A 23,859-nucleotide genomic window follows, 5' to 3' on the forward strand; every position below is an offset into this window, starting at 1 on the left:
CCTCCCTCTAATATTCCTCCTAATTGGAACTTGAAGCCCTTTTACATCTACCAAACTGCAAAGGGGACACAGGACAATCTCTAGGTGGTGGTAAATTTAGTCTTGTAACCCGAGGCTGGCCCAGACTAAGCAAGAATACTGACCCATTTTCCACCTCCTTCCTGCTATCTCACTTTGGAGACAAAAGTGGAAAAATCTCTTCTCTGTGTGGTAAATGCAGAGCTTTGCGGACTTCCTGACTAGTACCAGCGACCGAAGCTGGAATATCTGCATTTGTTCTAAGGGATAGGAATCTTGCCTGGGCAGGTCTGACACAGGGATTCCACTGGAGAAGGGATGGAGCTATGCCCACAGATACCTCCCAATGCAAGTTTTAAGCTTCAGTGGTTAAAAACGGACCTATCACGAGTTTGTTCTATGGCTCCATCACCACCCTTTCCCTGCCCAATCCCCCGAAATCAGCCACTCAAGAAATGTAGGCCGTTCTGCCTTTGCGCTTACAAATTGCCACTCACTTTCAAGGCCTCCTATTAAAGGCCGGAATTTTCGAAACTGCCTAACGCTGTGGTCACCAGCCTATTTTAACATGCATTTAAATTACTCCCTACTCTGGCCCAAAGCCTCTCACTTTGCTTTGTAAAATTTAAAGAAATTCTAAACTCCTCATTTAAAGACCCTCCGTTTCTTGCTCTCATTTTTCCAGCTTCAGAGAGAATCAGGTATGAAAAGGAGAGTGCATACATTTTCCTGGGTGGGGGGGGCGGGGGATGAGCGCAGTAAAGTGAAACTTGACACATATGGAACTAAGTGATTGTAGACTGAGAAAAAGTAGTTAATGGTAATGTTACAAAACAAATTTAAGGGGAAAAAAATGGGAGGTGGTTCCCATGAAACAGAACCGTCCCATATCTGAGTGGGACATGCTATTCTTCCTTAACCCTTAAAAGTAACCTCTTAAAGTAATTAAATTATTTCCAAACTGTAAACTGCTTTCAAACACCATAGTTAGCGTTTTACCAGATTTATTTTACTTGTTATACACAGACGATACAAACGAGCAAAAAACAAAACGTTTCTCAATGGAGTGTGTACTTGTATAAATTATTCATTTCACAGACAAAACGAAACAAATATAAAAATCACAACATTAGATTTACAGAAGAGCCAAAATATACACACGTTTAGACCCTGAACTCCTATTAGGAAAAAATCCCCCCCCCCCCCGCCGTGGACTGGAATCTAGGTTGAATATTGTGTATGATGCATATTTCATATTAATTTTTAAAATACAAAAAAAAGTATAAGTTTGCTGCACAACATTAGAAATTTTACTAATCTATTTCCAGGGGGATGAATGCTCCTTATCAAATATAACAAGGCTTGGGGGGAGGAGAATCCGTTTTAATGCTAGTGTTTTCCCAAGGAAGTCAGATTTCAGCTGTTTCTAGGTGGGGAGGGGAAATCATTTTCAAAACTAAAATGCAGTAAAATATACAACTCACACAATTCATCTTCACTAGACTACGCTATAAAGTTACCAACAATTCAGTTATCTATATCATTAGTAGAGTACTCATTACAAAGATTTACAGTATATAAAGGTGGAGGGGGGCTGAAAAGATATTCAGAAACAGTTTGTCAGCATATTTGGCACCTGCACAGACCAGTAATGGATTTGGCACTTTGGGGAAAAACAAATAAGGCAAAATAATATTGCTGATGTCGAACTATTCTATTTAAAAGGAATGAGGGGGGGAATACAACTCCAGTTGACTTAGCTCTGCAGGCATCATGCCACTTCATCGACTCACCTATGAACAGACACCTATCCTTTACAGGTGTTTGGGTGGATTCTCCTTACCTATTTTGTGAACATAGGGCACAAAGTAATTATTTCATGCAACGGATTTAGGAGAAGTGAGAAACCCATTACTATCTATGAGTATTTCAAGTTCCCAGAGCCTCTTAAAATACTGTTATCTCGCAAAGAAAAAAAAAAGTTAAAGAGAAGGAAAGAGCGGAAGAAGTTAAGCATGAACTGGTTTTGTGCCTCGACGATGAGAATAAAAACTAGCCATTCGTTACAATAAATTAACACTATTTACAATCATTTCACAGGCTTTGTTCCACTAAAAGTATTAACATCCCTACCATCCATCCATCCATCCATCCATCCGTTCGTCCGTCCGTCCGTCCGTTTGTCCGTCCGTCCGTCCGTCCATCCATCCATCCATCCATCCATCCATCCATCCATCCATCCATCCACCCATCCATCCATCCATCCATCCACTCGGGGATAAAGAAGGACGCACTGGGTGGGTCCAGGTTCTAGAGTCAACATCCTACGGTTAATGGGGAGGCCGGTTAATGGGGAGGCCGAGACTTGGAAGGTCGGAATCGCTGCTGCCTGACAGGACTGCCCAGGTCTCCTAAAGATGAAGAGTTTCATTACAAGAAAGAGAAGGAGGAGGTGAGAAGAAGACAAGGGGGAGGAGGATTGTTTGCAGGATAACTTCACAAGAGAGAAAGTAGGAAAACCAAAAGGTTTACAGCAAAGTTGAAGGTCGGTGAGCTAACTGCAGACACTGCTGCGCAAAAAAAAAAAAAAAAAGTTAAAATCACTTTTAACTGCGTTTATTCGGAGACCTGCGTCGCTGCAGACGATAATCGAGGGTCAAATAAAATGAGGTGCGCGAGGCGGGGTCTGGGGAGAAGGAGTTGGGGAAGAGCTGTGGGGGGCTGGCTGGGGTCCGGGCCGCGGCGGGCCGCGGGGCCAGGGCGCGCAGGGGCGGCCTAGCTGTGCGAGTAGAAGCCGTAGTAGCCGCCTAGGTCCTTGGCGCAGTTCTTCTCGCAGTCCCGCTGGGCCAGCACCTCGCTCTTGAGGGGGGACGAGCTCTCGGACACCGGCGTGTCCGCTGGCGAGATTCGCCTCCGCTTGGCCTGCTCGTAAATCCCGGAATCGCTGGAGTCGATGGACTTGATGGAAGAGGGTGTCTCGATCCAGCTGGAATCGGACAGGTCCTTGGGCTTGGCATCCTCGGCGGCGCCGGGGGGAAGCGGTGAGCGCTCGGCAGCCAGGCCCTCGGCCTCCTCGCCCAGGTAGGGGTTGGCACCCGCCATGCGCGCGGCGGCCGCGGCGCTGTTGGGCCAGCAGGGCAGCACGGAGCCCGACTTGGCGCCGCAGTACTGCGGGGGGCTGCGCGCGCCCCAGCCCGACGGGTCGGCGTAGTAGCCGAGCGGGCGGCCAGTGCAGCCGGCCGCCTGCAGTGGCAGCGCCTTGACGCCCGCCGCCGCGTAGGAGAGCAATGTGGCCGCGTTGCCTGCGAAGTCCGTGGCCGTGTCATAGGCCGAGGCGGCGAAGTCCAGCCGGTTGTTGGCCGGTGTCACAAACCAGCGCTGCGGCGACGGCGCGCCCGGGTCTTCGGCTTGCTGCGGGGACAGCAGCCCGTTGGTATGTGGCACGCTGCGATCCGTGCCCGGCCCGGGGCCCCCTCCAGCACCCGGGTGGAAGCGGGCCTTGGCGTAGTTGCTCACGAACTGGTCCTGCAGGAAAGATCCGGCCATGGCGTAGCGGGCCCCGGGCACGATCTGCGAACGTGGCGAGTCGTTGGGCGAGGGGGTCAGGCGATCCATGTCGCAGCCCGTGTAGATCCTGCGGGAGGTGAGAGAGAAATAACCGAGGGGTGGCGCGGAGGTCCCTTCGGGGGACAGAAAGGAAGACCACCTCCACTTTTCTCCTCCCTCCACCCTCGTTATCTGTATCTTGCTGTCCAAGATGGAGACACAGAAAGGGTCACAGACCAGCATGCTCCCCTAGATAAATCGTGGAGTTATAAAAGGACCAATGTGTACGTGCGGGACCCAGAGCGAGATCCAGAGCGTCAAGAGGAAGGCTTGCTTCTTCCCTTGCTCTCCACCAAACGCACAGGTGACAGGAACACAGCAGGGGGTTCTCGTCCCACTTTTTCAACATATGTATACATACTAAAGCAGGTTTACCCTGGGAATAGGGCATTCCTGCCCACTGGACCGTTCCTGTGTGGGGAAAGTTTCTGAGTGAAATTTTAAATAAGATACCCTCTTCTGTGCCCTTTTAAAAAAAAAATTCCCTTCCTTTTACCATTTGATTGTTCAGGAGATTTCTCTTCCCTTCTTTTAATAGATAGTTTAAGAAACTCATAGGAAATAACTGTGCATTTGTGTGTGTGAGCACAGGCACCCTAGTAAACTCATTACCCTCTGCCATCTAGTCAGCTCTGACTCTTAACCCATCAAAGACTGACCATCATCATTCTTACGAGACCCAAGGATTGTTGCTTTTGACAACCTACAGGGTACTTATTGTCTATTTTTTGCCTTGTGCACACCTTCGATCCCCACCTTTACCAATACAGATAAGAATTACTACTAGGAAACAAAGTAATCATCAACACACGCAAGGAAAATTATTTCACAAAGACAAGGTGTCCTTTACTCTGACCCCTAGCTCCAGCTTTTGACCCGTTACTGGCAAAAACTTTCAGACAAACTCTTACACTAGAGCTATCAACCTCCCCCAAGCAATCCTCCACTAATGATAACTAACCCTTTTACAGAGTGCGACTATGTGTCAGGCAATGTTGTCTAGCACTGTACATATACTAACTTATTTAACCCTCACAACAATTCCTCTAGCTAAGTACCATTATTAGCCCACTTTACAGATGAGGAATCTGAAGCACAGGGAAGTGAAATAACTTGCCCAAGGTCACCGACAGTGATTGTGTTGCTGGAGATTATCTTAGATAAAATAAGCAAAGATTGATTCTAGACCTTGGGCCTAGAAAATCCTATTAGAATTGAAAGGTAACCAGGGATTGGCTGAAGTGTGGCAGAAGTGTTTTCTCATACATATATCTTCCTTTTTATTTAACTCACACATGAGTGTTTTAATCTTCAATCAACAGATTGTTTGGAAAGAAAGTCTCAGACTTTTATCCTTTTGGGAGGAGATTCCCTGGTGAGTGGCAAAAGAGCCACCTAATGCCCCTGAGCACGTATGCCTCTCCCTATTTCTCCAAAATTAAGCCATGCCAAAACAACTCACATGAAAGAAAGGGAGAGTGTCATAAATCCACTCTTTCCCATCCTCTAAAAACCTAAGAAATTTGCTTGTATAGGTAAAGAAGCTTTTTATGAAAAATGCCTAGTAATTTAAGAATCAAAGGGAAGAAGTCTCTAAGCTGGCTTTACCAACAGGGGACAGGTAGAGGTGGAAGGTCACACTGCTGCAGCTGCCCCAGTCATTCACTTGGTGCACAAAATTTCCCTCCTAAAATTTAATTCCAGTTTCAAATAAGAGAGAGGCAGGAAGGGAACATAACTAGCCAGGTGCAAATATCTTCTCTGTTTACCACCAAAATATTTTTAAAAGAAAAAAGCAGTCTGCAAAAGATAGAGTTTAGATGCCCATCCAGATCCCAGCTCACTTGGGATTACTGAATTGATTTGTGCAAAATAAATGCTTTAGAACAGATGTTCACAACAGAATTAAAAGCTCAAAATCTACAGGACTTCCCTCCAACATCTCTGGTCTCCTGGGCCACACACTTTCCGCTGTGCTGGGCCCACCTTTTTAGATTGTGAGGACTACACTAGCCAAGTTTTTGTGCTGGGGAATCATATTGAGAGGCTTGCTTCCTCGGGACTCCTTTTGAGGGATGCATAAAATGATTAAAGCCAGTAATATCAATGCTTTTTGGGGGGGGGTTGTTATAAAATACCAGGTGGGAAGTTTGGTAACTGCCTATAGATGGAATAGAGGCAGCCACTTCCCTATTTCTCCACACATTTAATCTATTCCTAGTCAAAGACAATCTCACCTTTATAGTTTTATCCGAGGCACTCAATGCAAGCTGTCAAATTAAGCTATATGTACCCTTTCCTTTTATGGTTAGAAAAAAGTGGGGAACCCCCCAATTCAGATTTAGATTTTTGCTATATTACAGTACCTGAACTCAGGCAGTGAGTGACAGTGCTAGAACAAGCCCAGAAAGCATTTGGCTTACACCTACTGTTGACCCTAGAGAACAGCCTTTTGACAGAGAACAAATGGAGATAGACAAGGGAGTTCGGAGGAAAGAGAACCAACATGTGTAAGTAGAACACACCTATATACAAACATAAGAGAAAATATTTTTCTTTTGAAGCTTATAAGTAATATTCAGCAATAGCGCCTGAGTCCTTCCTAAAGCCTGAAATCTGTAGCAGCGGTTCTGCTCATGAGATGGCCTTTGGTGGGTGTACATTTTTTATTCAGTCCATAGTAAACTTGCACAGGAAACGCTATTACACAAAACTTGGAAATGGGTAAATAAAAGTCACATATGCCAAGGAAACTGGAACAACTGCCAGAGCCACATGCACTTTCAGGCAGAATCGGGCCAGTTTCAGACACAATCTGAGCGGAGCATCTGCAGTGCTACATACAACTCCCGCCGGGGAACCAGGGCAGCTTCCCCAGCCAACTAGCCAGGCAACAACTTTGTAATTCATAGGAAAGCTAAAAATAGGTGCAGGAAACTTTGACCAAAACCACACAAGTACCAAGACAGAAGGTCACCAGAGAGAAGGGGAGCCAGCAACAAGGAAAGGGAAAACCTCGAAGACACAACCCGTCTTCACACATTCTCGTTTCCAAAAGCCTTGTACATAACAATCCACCTTCCACCTTAAGCCACAACTATTTGAAAAGGAAGGTGCAAAATTACTTACGTGTCATAATTATCCCGAAATCCTTTTGCAAAGGGGTTGTGATCTATTTTCAGTTGTGTAATCTGGGAAAGAGGAAAAAAAAAAAAAAAAGATGATGTGACCCCCATTTCTATATAGGAGGAGTGTTTGAGAATATATCATCTGCCACTTTTTACAAGGGCTGAGAGCCTACAATTTCTTTAAATAGCAAGGTTTTCCTAACTGGAAAAAACGGAGAGAATGGATGTAAAGGAAAAAGAGAAAACGTCACAAAGTGATGAGGGACATGTTCAAATTAATGATGTCTAAAACTAAAGGATTGCTTTCAGTTAGCTCTCCTATGTGTTCTAAATTGCTTCATATGCACATTTTTTAAAATGCTTGTTACACAGGCACTTGTTCAGACAAAAAAAATTTTAAGAGGAACTTGAATTCATCACCAAATGTTGCCTATTTTAAATGTTCACCATATTTTTAAAAAGTTGGTCCCATTTGATTCACAAGAAGAACGTACAAGGTGCCTCTTAAAATCAGATTTGATTTACAATAAAATCATGTTTTTTATGTCTGATATTTTCATTTAAGTAAAAAAAAAAAAAGCCATCACTGCTGGTCAGATCAATAGCAGCTTAATCAGCTTTTGTAAACTTATAAATGCTGAAGAGGGTTAAGTGCTACAAAACTCATTCCATAGCGCCAAGTAATCTGATTTATTGTATTTTTACATATATGAATGTGTATGTTCTTTTGCTCCCCCAAAACGGTGATACTTGTTCATTTCAGCCATCAAGTCTAAGATTTTTTTTTTTTAAATAACGTCAAAGCTTTCCAAGAATAAAATGCAAAGGGGGGGGGATATCCTTGTTTTAAAATGGGAAGAACTTAGACAAAAAAAAAAAAGTGGGTTTTAACCTGTTCTAATTTGAGGGCCAAATTCAAACTCACAGAAGAAGAGGCCCTAGAAATCCTGGGCACCTCAAAGGGGTCTCAGGTGATCCTCGTCAGAGACAAATGGGAAGCGTTTCCCGCGCGGCTTAGGAAGGGTGCCTAGCAGGCCTCTAGTCCTGTGCCTAAAACCCGTGGCAGAATCAGTATGCTGTTGGTGCTGCTGGTGTCAGAGCCAGGGATTGCCAGGGTTACCGAGAGGTGCCTGGCAAGGCCCGCCGCGCGCCCAGCCCTCCGGCTTCCTTACATCGGTGTTCTGGTAGGCGGTGACGGCGATGAACTGAGTCTCGGGGAAGGTGAACGTCTGCACACGTCCGGGCTGACTGGTGTCTTCCGTGCCGTCTTCGTTCACTTCCACCACATGCAGGCGGGGCTGGTACTTGTGCAGCGATTGCAAAACCACCATCTGTCCCGCAGAGAGAAAGGGGAGCGCCGGGCGGCGGGTTAACGCGGTCGGTGTGCGCTGGCTGGGCTCGCCGGGCGAGGCTGCTCTGAGCCCGCCTCCCCGCCTGACTGGTGGCGGGACTCGCCGGGCTGGGCTGGCCGGAGCAGACCGGCCCTCGCACCTCGGAAAGCGAGAATCCGCCGAGCACCCGAGGAGAACAGAACCCGACACCCGGTATTCTCCCGGGCCTTCCTTCTCCTCCGAAGAGGAACAAAGATTCTCACAACCTGCAGATCTTGTGGGTTTCTTTCTCGAAATCCATCAAGCATTTTACATGGGAAGGTCAAGAACCCAAGAATGGGGCAAGGGGCGGGAAGACAACTTTATAGATTTAACATTATTTTAGAGAGTGAAAATATAATTTTTTAGGAAAAAAAAAACCTCCTTAATTAAGCAAGGAAAAGTGTATCCAGTTTCGCATGCTGCCTTATAAAGTAACTGGATGCTAGAGAGGGACGGGTATGGGGTGTGTGTGTGAGAGACAATTAGCGAGCGCTTGAGCCACTGACCTGCCCGTTGTTGTTTGAAGCTCCTTTGTTGTTAGTAAGTTTTAATTTTCCAAAAGAAATTTCTTGGCGCATCCAGTGAGCCCCCGTGTTGGGGGAATCCGGATGCATATAGACTCGATTTCCTGGAGAAAGAAATACGTTGTTTACATCTGCCCCCAGCACTGCCCAGTCCCAACTGCTTTACCACCTAGAACACACACACACACGTGTACACACACGCACACACACACCTTACTCCACTGTGAGGCCCATTAGCTGGGGCATTTTTAGGCTGCGCTTTCTTCCTAATAACTGGGGATGATTAATCTTTTGCATAATCCTCCCCCTTCTCGCCGCTCAGTCTGTCTCCCTTTCTCCCTCGTTTCCTTTTGGAAGTCACTGGCCGATCGTTTTAAAAGTCGTTCTAGCCAGTCCACAAAGGCTTTAATTAATCATTCTCACCTAAATAAGTGTCAGGAAAACGTGTTAATTGGAAGGACTTGCCTTGCACATTGGTGTCCGCTTTGCCGCAAGGAACCCATTTGCCTCCTTGAAACCTCCAGTGATTGGGATCCGCCAAAATCACATCCACAAAAATATTGTAATGAGCCGTGGGATCGAGACCAGAAATGTTAAAACTTAAAAAAGGAAACATGCGCCTATTTAAATTAAAGAGGGGAGGGGAGGAGGAAGAAGGAAAACAAGGAGAACAGAAATATAAATGTTAAAGATTAAACGCAAGAAGCGCGGCGCCAGATAGCAAAGCAAAACTTGTTCTCGCAATGTAGATAAGCGAATGTTTGCTGGGTTAGAAAAGGGGTCTGGGGGAGAAAAAAAGTGCGGCCGAAGTCGAGGGGAGAGGCAAGTAAGGTGGGTGAGGTGGAGTGGGCGGTCGGCAGGTATCCCTGCCCAGGTGGAGAGCGAGATTGGCGAACCGCGCATCTACCAGGCGGTACATCAGTGCGGCGATGCGTCCCTCCCACCGCCCGACCGCGAGCTGTGCCGGGTCGCCGGCTCGGGCGCCCAGTCTCGCTTTCCTCGGGGCACTGGCGGAGCTTTCCGACCACCTTTCTAGAGCGGGATCCCCTGGTCACATTGAGAATTCTCCCCATCCCCAAGGTGATCATCCCTTCCACTTCCCCTTTTCCAAAACTAGCCAACTCTTGGGCGCACCTAAGCGCCTTCCACTCCTCTCCCGAACCCGAATTGTCGCTGCCCCGGCGGTCGTAACCCGGGAGAGCTCGCCCCCGGGCCGCGCCTGGGGCAGCGGCAGCCAAGAATGTAGCATTACCTTCCCTGTTTGGTGATGATCATCTCCGTTTGGTGCCGGTGAAATTTCAGCCAAAGGGGCCTGTTGCACAGGTACACCTGCGCTTTACCCGGCACTAGCCCAGGCTGTGTGGAGGAGAACTGGTAGAATGGGGCGCCTTGGTAGGAGTGGCCGTACTGCTGTGGGTAGGGGTAGCCGGCCGCGGGGTAGCCCTGCGGTGAGGAGTTGGACAGAAGGCTGTTGTAGGCTCCGTTGGTGATGACCGGGTGGTGGGCCATGTAGCGGCTGGGGCTGCCGATGGAGAAGGCGGGGTGCGCCGGTCCGTGCTGGCTGGGGTACGGGAACATGGCACTGGGAGCAGTGGCCGCAGACTGGGGCTGGCTGGACTGAGATAGGAGGTAGCGATCTGCTGCAGAGCCATCGAAACTGTGACGAAGCTCAGAGACCCCGTCCAAGACAGGAGAGAGTTTACTTCTCTGGACGTCCCCTGGTGAGTCCTTGGAGTCAGGAAAATTGTCTGTATCTGACTGATTCGTCATCCCTCTGGTAATTTTTTTCAAAGGTGAACTTCTCTCCAGGTTGTCAGTGGTCGAGATAATGGGATGATCGTGCAAGACAAGCTCGGTTCCGCCTGAATGTGGGTAGCTGCTGCTCACATTGAGAAATTTCTTGGAGAGCATGATAGAAGGAGAAAGGCAGTGCTCCAGCTGCATAGCTCTAGAACCTGAACACTCGCCCTCCCGTCCTTGGTTTTTAAAGTCCTATTTATCATAAACTAGAAATCCACAGACCCCCTCACTAGACAGAAAGCACTTCAACCAGCAAATGCTTCTCAAAGGTTTGATTTACTTTTTTTTTCTCTGGGAGAAGAGATTGGCCAATTGACACTATGCAGCAATCAGAAAAGGCTCACTTTTGATCTTGCTGCTTGTGCAGCCGATGAAACGGCTCCTGCCATTGGTTAACTGCTGACAGTAATTTAATTAGATAGACATTAATTAGGATAATCACCTGGCTCCTGGTCGCGACGATCATGGCAAATTGAAGGGGATGATTTTATTGTTGGCTGGAGGGGGGGGATATGTGTTGGTTTTACGTGAGCCCTGTTGTGTCACCTTTAAGCTTTGTGACCACTGCTTTAGGAAGATTCAAAAGATGTGCAATTTACTGAACACTTTCCTACCTTCCCCCCCACCCCACCACCTCCCTCCCTTTGGAACCGAGGGGCGGAGGAGGGGATTCGACGATGCTAGGAGACTTTTCGGATCTGAATGAGCCAAATATTCAGTTGAATGTAACGATTTCAAGTGCAAAGCATACAAAGCACGAGCCGGTGGCCTCTTCTCGCCCTGTAAAAGTTCCAGAGTCTGTCTTTTCCAGTTAATACAGAAGTACACAACACCTGAGCCGGTCCTTTGTGAGCAGGTCCTGCCTGTCTTCGCGCCCCCTTTCTCCCCCGGCTTTTTAACCACATACATAAATAAATAAATCACTGCTGCTGAGAGCCACAGCGACGGAAGTGAGCGGGAGGGGGAAGTGGGGGCGAAAGGCAGCAACTCACCCACCCATCCACTGTTCACCCACCTCAGGAAGGTTCGGTTTCTTAGTTGAACACAGAAACAGTGACAATATATGATCTCCTTTTTAAGTTTTGAAATAATCATAAGCTGTCGGTCTGAAGTGCCTTAATGTATTTGCACTGATGTTTACAGGGTCTTTACTAAATATTTTATCAGTGAGCTTGGTTGCAGATTATTTGAAGAGCATCTAACTGGGAGCAGGCGCCATGCGTCCCTCCCGTCCTACTGCACTTCCTTCTCTCTGAGGTACTGGCTTGGCAACAGATTCGCAAGCCTCGCCAGGAAAAAAGAGGGCAGAGTCCCCGTGCAAATGGGTTCGCCAGAAGTGCTGATCTGGGGAGACAGAGTGGAAGTGGTGTCAACACAGTTATCTTTACTGAGGGCTGTGTGTGTGTGTGTGTGTGTGTGTGTGTGTGTGTGTGTGTGTGTGTGTGTGTTTAATGTTTATATAATCTGGTGGGGAGAAAAAGAATGCACGCCAGTAATTTTAAAAGGAGGAAGAATCTAAGGAAAAATAGAGAATAGAACCAATGTAAAAAGATGTTGGCACAAATAAATAGCACGAGGCCCAAAGCAACCCTGAGATGTAGGGAGGAGAGACACGTCCCAGTACTGATTCTCCAGAGGAACCCAGCTCTTGGCCTGGACCTTAGAGCCAAGAGCGACCGAGGCTTTATCCGCCCAAAGCTGCTTCCGGTGGCCCAGCACCAGCCAACCTGCCCTCCCGCGACTTTCCCCGGGACGCCGAGGGGCGCAGGAATGAGGAGGAGGGGGAGGTGCGCTTCTCGGAGCCAGCTCGGCACAGCGAGCTGGCGGACAGGCGGGCGGGCTCCGCGCCGGGCGCTGCCTGGCCCGGCAGGGCAGGAGAGGCCACCTTCAGCTCCACCCCACCCCACCCCACCCCACCGCGCCAGGTGCCACAGCCCAGGCCTGCCCCCGCGCGCCCAGCTCTGGCTCATTGTCTAACGTCTGTGAGTGTCCCGAGAGAGCACCCTGACGAGCTCAAGGGGAAGGCGCCACCCGGGAGACTGAGGGAGCGCCGCGCGAGCCGCGCCTGGCACAGACCTCAGAAGCACCCCTCTTCCCCGGAAGGAGGCGCGGCCTGGCATCTCGGCCGGGTAGAGCTTCTGCTTTCTTGCGAGGGCTCCGCCCTCCCCAGACCGGGGTAGCTCCCTCGGTGGGAACGGCGCTGGGAGCATTGGGTGGGTCCTGGGCACTGGCCGAGAGGGATTAACCAGACTTGATCAGGCGCCTCGCAGTTTCGCCTCTATAGAGCATTTTTAGAGGGGTGCCTGGGTGGATCCAACCATCAGCGCTCGGTTCAGATTGCACCCCCGAGGCGGGTTGGGCGCCTTGTCTGCAGAGGGCACCAGCTGCGGCCTCCAGCAGGGCGCCGCGAGCAAGGCCCAGGGCAGGAGGAGTTGGACTGGACAGGTTGATGACCAGATGTCCCAGACTCAAGCTGAGACAGTTTTCTGGGAGAAAAATAAAGCCAGACCCGTTTTCCCTTTCGAAAGCAAACCTCAGCCCCTGGCCAGAAAGCTTCAAAAACAAGCAGAGCCTTAGATGTTGAGGCTTGTGGGTGCAGAGGAGCCGAGAGTAACTATGACACTTTGATTCATTTTTCTGCCCTTTGTCTTCCACCGCCAAGTCTCCTGGTGAGCGACTTGGGCCCTATTTTGGCTGCTTCTTCCCCCTCCTTTCTTAGATCATTAGCTTTTCTGCCCCTGAGAGCTTCTCCTATTTCTTCTGGAAGGTACGCTTCTGCCATCCCAATGGGACAGAGAAACAAGTGTGTATATAGCAAGAGGGCCAGACTCTATCTAGGCTCTTTTTGAGACTTTGCCATTTCCCCCACCCTGAACTGACTTAAAAAAAAAAAAAGAATGCTAAGTTGAAATAAGGCATGAAGGGTAGAAAATGCGTAGAGGGCACCTTCCTCAGGCTTTTAAGGTATTAAATTGGAAGATAAATGTGCACTCTGCCCACTTTGGATTATCAATACCAAATTCTGTGGTTCCTCACATATAGGCTAAACCTTGAATTTCTATAGAGAACAGCTGAGACTCATTCAGGTGCTCAAGAAGGAAAACTAAGGCTTTCCTCAGGATCAACACGCTAGCCCTTGAGCCTTACTTCTGTGGAGCAGGGCATACAAACCACCCCAGGATCTTGCTAAAATTCAGATTTTGATTCTGTTGGTCTGGGGTGGGGCTTGATTGTGTATATATAAGGAGCTCCCAGAAGCCCCACATGCTGCTGGACCAGGCAGATCACACTTAGACACTGAAGGTACAGCTTTCAGTGCCCCATACTGGTCTGAGAGAAAAGCAAGGACATTGCTGCACTACAGGTAAGTAGGAGTTTTGGTTCCCGTGCTGCTTTTACCCTGCATGGCGGATGGATAAACAGATGCTCACATACACACACACATCGGCTTACTGAGTTCGTGATTAACCAAGCCCTTTCACTACCTAATTGGGCCTAGGGCATCAGGCTGCTGCTTAAACAGCTGTATATCCGAAGACAAAAGTGTTCACCAAACCACCTCTTAGACAGCATCCTGATGTTGATTGACTTCAAATAGACAAAGAAAATGCAGGTTTTTGCTTGGAGGGAGTTTGATAAAGTTCCGAAATTAGTAAGGTTTCCAACATGAGTCAAGGGAAAGAAAACGGTGTGTAGCTGTGGGGAGTCCAGGAAGACGAGGCAATCAAATAATGGCAGAGCACAGGGTCTGCACAAACTTTCTCTCTTGCTGTATAGCAGTCATGAGGTATTTTCAGGGGACTATGTGGGCGGGGAAAAAAAAAAAAAACTTTCAAACTGAATGTTGAGACTAGCCTTTGGATTATTGAGGCCTCCTTCTGAGGGAATTTTATGAAAAAATACTGACCAGCTGTAATCAACGGTATCTGTGAAATAAGTTATAGAGCCTTAATTTATAAAGGGAAAAACCGTGCATCAATTAACCTGCACGTAGTTTAAATTCAGCAAAAAACAAAACAAACTTTACATTAGCTTCCACTTACATTTTAACGGTAAGTGGTTTGGTGTTGTAATTCTGACAATTTACACTAATGTACGTGTCCTAAACAAAGCATACCAATTGCTATATTTAAAAGAAAGAAATGCTCACTAAAAAGGCACGGTAAAACATACTGGGAATTTAAGCCATTTCCACTTTGTTTCTGGTAAATTTTCATTAGCCAACCAGTAAGAACTTAGAATCATTCAGGCAGCGCAGTAATTTGGTCTATCATGTCATTCATATAACCTCTAATTGGTTAAGTCTAAATTCTAAGTCCCTAAAAAAAAAAAAAAAAAAATTCCTTTAATGAAGCCTTAGAAACATTCTCACCATATTTTCAAAAGAAGGATGCAGACTAGAATTAAATGTTTACTAGGGTCCATATTGTTTGCCATACCCCTTTGGCGTTCCCAATACGGTGCTATACCACAAGTATTAACAGGCGTAGTTACTTAGAAGCCGGCTGTCTGTGAAAACTGCCATTAGCCAAATTTTCTTCCTATTAGAAAACTAGGTACCTTCTAAGTTTACTTGGGAAAGATAATGAAAAAACAGTAACAGAATTATTGCTTATATATTAAACTTACATTATGGCTACTTTTCTCATTTTGCAATGACGACATATTATATACCTCCTATGGCTGTCGTAGCTGAAAGTCCAGTGGAGTTTGCAGCAGCCAACTCCCAGATGATCTCAAAACTGCTAGTGGAATGTATTCTTTTAAAAATACTAAAAAATATAAATTAAAATTGCCCCCTTTTTTATCTTATACTCCTCTGAGATCCTGAAAGACATTAACAAGATATTGAGCATATGATATTAATTTATGACAAAAGCTTTTTAATAAAATATATGTCAACACTTTTTCTGGGTTACTCACTAATGAGGTAAAAAAAAAAATAGCCACTCATTAATGGTAACAATTTTAAATTTATGAAGTTTTATCACCTTGATGTTTTATGTATTATAAGATCTTAAAATGCAAAGGAAAACATCTTTGTGTGAGATTTCTATAGCACTGTCAAATGTTATTCTGTCAGTTTCACCCAATGCCAAAAAGACCTCAGGAGACATAGATTGTAAATGTATTTTATTTTGTAAGCAACAATCAAAATATATTTGTGCTACTGATTTCTTCAAATATTAAATGGGAACTTAACAAAATTTGTCCACTTTGACGTATTCTTGTACAACTTTGGAATCTGCAAAGACCCTGACTAAAGAAACAGAAGTAATTGCACAAGTGAGACTGAAGGTGTTACAGCGCTGCAAATGACGCCAGATGTCTTACGTTTAACCAAGCACACCTTCAGCGGTCCCTTGATTTTGAGCATCAGCAACAATACAGGAACGCACACTAAAGTATCACTAATAGCTTTTTATGTTGCTTTATTTAAATACAACAGTATCCAACATAGCTGCTAAACACTGGACAATATTGGAGGTCATAAGTACATCCACATGTTCCTCCAAATGACGTTTGGGATCCTAAAAGAAAAAAAATAAAGAAGAAGAACCATATTACTAGTAGATACATTACTTAGATTTTTTTTTTTTAAGTAGTTGATGAAATTGGTAAAGGAAGTCAGACTGAAATTTATATATGTTTGACAACTTTAACTTTCCTAGTATATATCATTATATTCTTAGGGTTTCTGAATCATTAGAAAGTTATGTATCTGATAAAATAACTAATTACACAACGGAAGACCGACGTACACAACCAACGCTACTACGACTCTATACCAGAGAATATAAAGAGTAACAAGGAATTCTATATAACCATAATGATCTGGCTGAAAAAAAAAGTATGTGCATAATATAGTATATATGCTTAAGTACATGTGTGTATTCCCTGCCATTCACAAATACTGAATGGCTGAGGGGTACTTTACTTAAAGCAGATATACCAATAGCTAACAATTCATTGTGAATTCTCCTCGTTCCTCTACATCTTGGTAAGAATCTGGGCTCTATATAATTTTAATATTCCAGGAATACTGCTTTAAATGATTCAGAAAAAATTACTGGATAATAAGTCACTGGGCTTCAGAAAATTTGTATCAATTCTAGAATGTTAAGAATAAATGTTTCACAAAGGTATTATGAAAAACGTATCACTGAAGATTATATTGGTGCAGCCCTTAAACTTAATCAAACCTATTTTTGAGTTAAAAATGAGGCTTAGAACTGTACTATAGTAAGGAATTTAAATAAAAATGCTTAATTTATATTTATGTTTAAGGTTGAATGCAGTATTTCAGCTAAATTTGAAATAGGAGATACATACTGTGCACAGTAAAAAACTGTCAATTAAAACATTATTTTCTTATGAATATTGTTAAAATACTCAACACCCCACTTTAAACAAGTATTTATCACTGGAATTATTTCTTGGCTGTGCTTTTCTACAACATAATTTCAATGCATTGATTTCTTTAAACAACCTAGACATACAATATACTACAAATAATTTCAAGTGACTAGGCCACACAATACATAAATAGAATTTTATTTATTTCAAAAAAGAGCCTTGAGGCATATTAGGTGAAAGAGGCTGACAGGAGAAAAAAGATATTAGCTATTCGGTTACAGACATTTTTACTTTTGCCATGCAGTAGGAAAAACCAGTAATGTACTATATATTTAAAATAAAATTCTGATGATTATTAAACTCTGTCTAGTATATTTTTAATTTTACCTGTATTTTAATTTAGTCCTTTTATTTGCTATTGTTAATAAAATCTGCATTAATATACAAAATTAAGCATATAACCAAATAATAATATAAACATGAAGAGTTGTGGAAGTTTAACACAGAATAACATTTTTTATTATTAGAAAGGCTTAGCTGTGTATTACAAAGAATCCAGAAATTGTTTAAAGAAAGTCAATTTGTATATAAGAGTTGTTCATCAATAAACTACAGCCTTATGAGCCATTTATGGAAAAAAAAAGTTGCTGGATTCTATCAAATTCAAGAGTTAATAATAAGAGTTAGTGATCTAATATTACGTATTAGATTAAAATAAGTAGTGGAAAAAGGGTGACTGCATCACATAAAATGAAAAAGTAAGATAAACTATATCTCACTTTTTTTTTTTTTTGGTTGCTATTTTTAAATTATAATACTAAGAATATAGTGAAATTTATGATACGTAAGTCAGAACTTTGCCCCTATTGCTCTGTTGGAGTAATTGATTTTATAGTGAATTGGTAACACACTTCCCTGTTATCGACATTACTTCTTGTGGCAGCTGGGTGATTCTTAGAGATTTTCCATCCAAGAATGGTCCTGGCCCAAACCTACAGAGCTTGTGAGATGTGATGGGATCAGAGCATATGGTAGGATGGCTGAAAGCAAAGACAGCTTAGTGTCTTGCATCGGAAATATCAGGATTCTGCCAACATCAGCAATATGATAACCATGTTCCATGAAAAGAAAAAAATGTAATCAACATTCTTTAAAAACAGTCTAATTAATCTGTAGATTCCTTTAATTGGTTGATATACTCCTCCACCCTCAGATAATAGGGACTAAATGTATTTATTTCATCTTGAAAAAGTGTAAGAGCGAATCCTTAAAACCCTTTCTCTCTTTACTCAGTATAATGCAACAGAGCTCTAAGTATTCTCAGGAATATTACCTACATATTGCTGCCTATATATTGACAAAAAGTATTGTTTTTGTTAGGTGCCATCGAGTCAGGTTCGACTCATAGCCACTCTGTGTATAACACAGATATATATGCAATACAGTATAGCATTAAAAAATTTGTTACATATGAAATAAACCTATCATTTTATTATTTTCATTGATCGACAGTAAAAATAACACTTGGAAAATTAACTCAGGACACAAGTTGTCTAACTGCTAGTAAATTATTTTCACTAAAGATAGTATCTTATAGGTATAATTTGTGATTTACTTTTCCATAGATGGCAAAGACAATTTGACAATATCAAACAATTCAGCAACTTTTAAAATTAGTATCACATTTACATGACAAAAGAAAAATGTAAAGTGAACAGACAGGGAAAAAAATCATACAGGCCCTAAAATAGTTTTAACTCTACAAAAGCACGTTACTATGCGACTGCTAACCTATTACAGTACACCTCACCTGCTTGCCAACATTCTTTATTGCCAGCTGTTCAGGTGTCATCTTATCTTCTTCTTCTACAGCCTGTGAATGAAACACAAAGGACAAAACTTTCAAATTCTAAATTTACTTTTCCCCACTGCAGAATAATCACCAAAGAAAATGGTGTCATAGTACTCATTCAGAAAATCCTTTATTCAATTAATTTATTGAACTAAAAAGCAATTTTGATAATCTTCAAAATAACTTTCAGGGTAATGAAAACTATTACCACCATCATTTAGAGAACAGGCTTAAGAATATGTAAAAAGCATAGAAAATATCAAACTGGACCACTCACAGGTAGTGTTTAACCATCTGGAAATCGTTAATGAATTCTCTGAAGGAGGACCAAACTGGAGACTGGAGTACCTGGGGTAAGTGCTTACTGCTCTGCATACTAATTAGTCCGGTTCTGTCTTTTCTTCCTCTACTTTCACAGTTTTCCCTCAGCTTCCCGTTTCTTTGTTTCCCTCTTTTTGACAACCCAGCCTGTGTATACCCAATACCTGTTTAACTATCGGTAGCACTAAGGATTAAAGAACTGCAGACTTTTGATCCAATTTACAAACCATATGGTTTTTTCTGTTAATAATTTCACATATTTAAATCCCTAAAGTAATACATGCATTCAGAAAAAACCTCACTACTTCACCTGAGCGATCTTCAGTAACCACGAAAAAATAAAGAGTAATTTGAAAAGTTTCCAACATCAAAAAAATTACTTCACTTAAAAACCAAATCAAATAAAAATTAAATCAATCAAAACGACACACACAAACCACCTTCCACGGCTTCCAGAGTTAGCTACAAAGTCTTATGTGTATGGTCATAAATTTTCTAGCAGAGTAATTCTGAAATAATTACAACGTTTAGATTAGCTACCATCACGGGCCCTACATCCCCAAAACAGTATCACCACGAAATCTCTTTACTGAGAATTCTAACTGTAAGTGCTCAACTGCTAACCAAAAGGTTGGCAATTTGAACCCACCAGCCAGTCCAAGGAAGAAAGATGTGGCAATCTGATTCAGAAAATATAACAGCCTTGGAAACCCTACGAGGCAGTTTACTGTTTCCTATAGGGTCGCTATGAGTTGCAACTAACATAACAACAAGTGTAAGGAAACTCCTTTTTAACAGTTTGGGTATGTTACTGCCTGAAGATAGGACTGCATCCGGTGAACTCTTGGTCTATTTATTTTTCCATAAATGGAATAAATTTACTCCTGACAAATGGAAAACTAAGAAAATTTTAATGATCACCAACCTTAAGAAATGCCATCACAGAACTTACCACAAAGATTGCTATAAAAGGAGGTGAGGTGGTGGTAGCAGAAAGCAGGAAACCAAAATCCCTGGGAGGGTTAGATTTGGATACTCTAAACTTAATAATCTCACAGCGGCCAAATTTCTTCATGTGTGAACAATGAACATGTAGGAAAGGCAATCATCAGACATTTCCCATAAACTGGGAAGTTTGGCTGCATTTCACACCTTCTTAATAGTTTTGTAAACAGAGAACTTGAAAATGAGCAAAGATGGCAAGTGTCTAATTTTATAAATGGACAAACTATCTAGAGAATTTTCCCCAGTAGAACCTGCCTAAAGAGAAAAGATGATGAATAAGTATCGTATCTACTAATTATTAGAAGATACTTATTTACAACACATCATTAGGAAATACATTTATGACTCATAAACCTGAAAAAAGGAAAAATAAAAGTTAATAACACTCCAAATCTAGAATCCCCTAGACAGAGAATATGTTCATTTTCAGAGTCAGATGTCATTCTTATTATTCGCAGCTAGTTATAAAACTATTTTCTAACTGGGAAATTGCTTCTCCCACTATCTCAGTGTTTTACATACATGGGAACGCTGGCAACACATTAAGAGCTTTTCTTTCTAAATTACTTTTACAAATTGTGACACAATACTTTATCGACTTGAAAGCCTATTAGATGAATGGGACAATTCATATTAGCTTGTGCTCCATAGCCATTCAGTGTTAGTTGTTCTGTGCAAATGCCAAAAACGGTACAGTGCTGGTAGAAGGCAAGAGTTTTGGAACTTGGCTCAAAATATCACTCCATGTACAAAACAGCTATTAGGCAGTAAACGTAGAGTACCGAAAATATCAAAGATGGCAGATATACAAAGATACATGTCAAAATGCGTTTAAAGCGCTGATCTTACTCAAAAGGCTAAATAGGATGTAAAAAGCTCTAACTCAAAATTTTAAAATCTTTTACATCATTTAGCCACTTTACCAATTAGTTTTTCCATTTCCAATAATTAAAAGAGAGTTCACAAACTCTTTGAGAAGTACAGATGGTAAAAAGTACTCCCAGCCATAGATGCCATCTGGGAAGTGAGGAGCAGCTGTAGATTTAGGCATATTCTAAGGTTGCAAGCCCCTATGACAAAAGAGTAAGCATATCTCTTCTACTCTAAGACAGACCAGATCATCATATCAAACCCCTAAATATCTTCTCCATCTACCTAAGTTACCTATATCTCATCTACAACCTGGGCAAGACCAGTTTGCCTTCATTCATAGTTCTAATCTGGCTAGTTACCAGGAAAAATTAAGAAAAGTAGCAGTAGAAACAAATGAAATTCAGGCACAGGCAGTGTCCTCACTGGGGAACTTCTGTGTTTATGGCAACTTCTGTGATTTGGCGTCAAAATTTGCTTTTGCATTCGTGCTCTTCGGTTTACTCAACCAACAAAAAAGCACTGAAAATGTTTGTGGCTATTCACACTACAAACGTTTTTAACAGTTTATCAACAAAGACCCCCAGATGGCTATCCCATCATGCACGGTCTGCACAGTTCTAAGAAATTCTTGGAATTTGATCTGTTGTGCGATCACAATCCCCTCAGATGTACCCCCATCTTAAAAAGGATTTTACTGAACCCATTAACATCATTCGCTTTTTCTGATAATGGTCAAGTTTCTGAAATGGAAAAATGTGTATCTCAAATTCCACTATTTTATTTACCTGTTAACAAATATGGACTGGATCCTTGGCACTTCATTAACACTCTTCTAGCCATCTCCACCATGTCAATTCCAACAGACTCAGTTTTGTTGAGCTTTCTGAACACCTTTAAAGACTCAACCCCTGTTTTCTATTCCTTTAACCTTTACTTTCATGACACCATGTCTCTTATCCCATTTTATACTCCTCTGACTGTTCTTTGGGCTGCTTTTTTCCCCCCTCTGATCTGCTACCTTTGTTTACTATATAACATGCCGTGCTCCCATTTAAGCAAATGCTTTTGGATATCACCTATATGGCAATTTTCACTTAAAAATAGAACACAAACTGCTAAATGGCATATGTTAATTTTGTTTACCATGAAACAATCTCAGTATAACTGCTAATGGATTTCAAGACAACATATTTTGCTTCTTTATTGATTTTTATAAGGAGCCCTGGTGGCGCAGTGGTTAAGTTTTCAGCTTCTAACAGGAAGGTTGGCAGTTTGAACCCACCAGCCACTCCATGGGAGAAAGATTTGGCAGTCTGCTCCTGTAAAGATTACAGCCCTGGAAACCCTACGCAGCAGTTCTTCTCTGTCCTATAGAGTCGCTATGAGTTGGAATCAGCTTTATGGCAATGAGTTTAGTTTTTGTTTTTTTTATATCAAGTCAATATATCGATTATATAATAAAAAAACTACATTATAGGTTACGGAGGTAAAGGATAAGCTTAAAAAAATGGCCTTTATAAAACATACATGGGATACAAAATTAACAAATATAAAACATGAGAAAAAGATCTGAAAAAGCATAAGGGGTGTGAGTATGAAAAGCATTAAAGCTGGATTTTCTCCTACCATCAGTAATAAAAATTAACATACACATGCCTTGACAAATATTAATTTATTGAATCCTTAAAACATCCCAGTGAGGTAATCTACATTTTACATATGAAGAAATTAGGAACTACCTCCTGGGGTACCATATGTTAATTTCAGCAGTACTTCTACCATGTAAGGAATTTTTGGAACTTCTTTTTTGGAATAGCTTACAACACTCCAGTATATTCTATGCATGTACTCAACAGTGGAATTTTCATCATTTTACATATTCAATAATCACTATTAAGTACCCACTCAGTAAGACAGTTCTTGCTCCCAAAGGAGCTTATGTTTGAGTTTTCCTTGTCTCTAAACCTCAAATTATGAGACCTAAAATATACTTTAGTGTGTACAAGGAGCAGTGGGAGAAACAGGTAAATAAGTGTACCTAACTGCCTTATGGATTGCCTGGAGGGAGAGGTTCAGGGTGAATGCATGAAGAACACATTAAGGAAGATACATAGTGGTTACAGAGAAAAAGAAAGACCCTAGGGACTGACTGGCTGTGGAGCACGAGGAAAGGAAAGGAGACAAGTACAGAGTTTGAAGCCTAGATGATGCTTAGGAAAACGAGAGCGCCACTAATAACAAAACTGGTAGAGGAAACTCTTCTGAGGGGGGCGGGGGAAAGGAAGACAACTGTTCATCTTCAAACAAGTAGCATTTGAAGTAATCAGGCCACTCAAGTGGAAGTATCTACGAATCAGTTAAAGAACGGAATAAATTTCAAGTGAAAAAAAGAAAAGAGAAATTTGAAAACTGTCAGCATGGTTAAATCATGAAGACAGGTTTTTTTTAAAAAACGATCTAACAATAGAAAAGCAAACGGGTAAGGGCTGAACCTTGGTACTTCTAGCAAAGGTATAGAAAGAGGGCTGGCTGGCAAAGGAAGCAGAGTGGCTGCTGGCAAGGTTTTAAGATCCGAGGCACTATTCACCAAAGGAGGATGTAAAACATTTTCTTTATGATCTATGTTATGCCAGTTGACTCAGATGTCCCCTGAGACCATGGTTCCCAGCCCTCTGCCCCAGTAACTCGGTTCCTCAAGGTGTTTGGATGTGTCTGGGAAGTTTCTATGACTTTGCCTTGGTCAAGCTGTGCTGACTTCCCTATATTGTGTGTTGTCTTTCCCTTCACCAAAGTTAACACTTGTCTACTATCTACTGATTTTCCCTCCCCACCTCTCCTTTCCCTTGTAACCATCAAAGATTTTTTTTTCTTCTGCTTTTCATATTCTTGATAGTGTCTTTTGTTGCACAACGAATCTGCATTTTAGAAAGACCATTCTATAGAATGGAAAATGGATTTGAGTTGGAAAGACTAGGGAAACTGGATCAATTAGGAGGTAAGGC

At 42.7% G+C, this 23,859-nt stretch overlaps 2 protein-coding genes across 5 annotated transcripts in view; both read right to left on the bottom strand.

The window, feature by feature from the left end:
- Positions 1–2,793: 2,793 nt before the first annotated feature.
- TBR1 (T-box brain transcription factor 1) lies at positions 2,794–10,706 on the bottom strand. Its single transcript, XM_003405829.4, has 6 exons — positions 9,902–10,706; positions 9,115–9,269; positions 8,632–8,753; positions 7,925–8,083; positions 6,754–6,815; positions 2,794–3,652 (listed from the first exon to the last, which is right to left on the bottom strand). Exons 1-6 carry the CDS (start codon positions 10,591–10,593, stop codon positions 2,794–2,796), a joined length of 2,049 nt encoding a protein of 682 aa, XP_003405877.2. The 5' UTR covers positions 10,594–10,706.
- A 4,859-nt stretch (positions 10,707–15,565) lies between these two features.
- Positions 15,566–23,859, bottom strand: part of PSMD14 (proteasome 26S subunit, non-ATPase 14) — a 111,284-nt gene continuing 102,990 nt past the window's right edge. For all 4 annotated transcript variants that reach the window (XM_023542893.2, XM_010586285.3, XM_064287056.1 and 1 more), the window contains 2 exons: positions 18,617–18,679; positions 15,566–15,980 (listed from right to left, as the gene is read on the bottom strand). In XM_023542893.2, coding sequence (XP_023398661.1) covers positions 15,882–15,980; positions 18,617–18,679 — 162 coding nt within the window. In that variant the 3' untranslated portion in view covers positions 15,566–15,881. The remainder of the gene's footprint in view (positions 15,981–18,616; positions 18,680–23,859) is intronic.

Source organism: Loxodonta africana, chromosome 6 (genome assembly GCF_030014295.1).
Source record: "Loxodonta africana isolate mLoxAfr1 chromosome 6, mLoxAfr1.hap2, whole genome shotgun sequence".
In the NCBI taxonomy this organism is placed as follows: domain Eukaryota; kingdom Metazoa; phylum Chordata; class Mammalia; order Proboscidea; family Elephantidae; genus Loxodonta; species Loxodonta africana.

Bases quoted from the DNA above. Each gene is read 5' to 3' on its own strand.
- TBR1 (XM_003405829.4), bottom strand. From the start codon at position 10,593: ATGCAGCTGGAGCACTGCCTTTCTCCTTCTATCATGCTCTCCAAGAAA. The intron at 9,270-9,901 runs GTAATGCTACAT...TAATTTAAATAG, and splicing joins ATCATCACCAAACAGGGAAG to GCGCATGTTTCCTTTTTTAA. The intron at 8,754-9,114 runs GCAAGTCCTTCC...TTCTTTCTCCAG, and splicing joins AGCGGACACCAATGTGCAAG to GAAATCGAGTCTATATGCAT.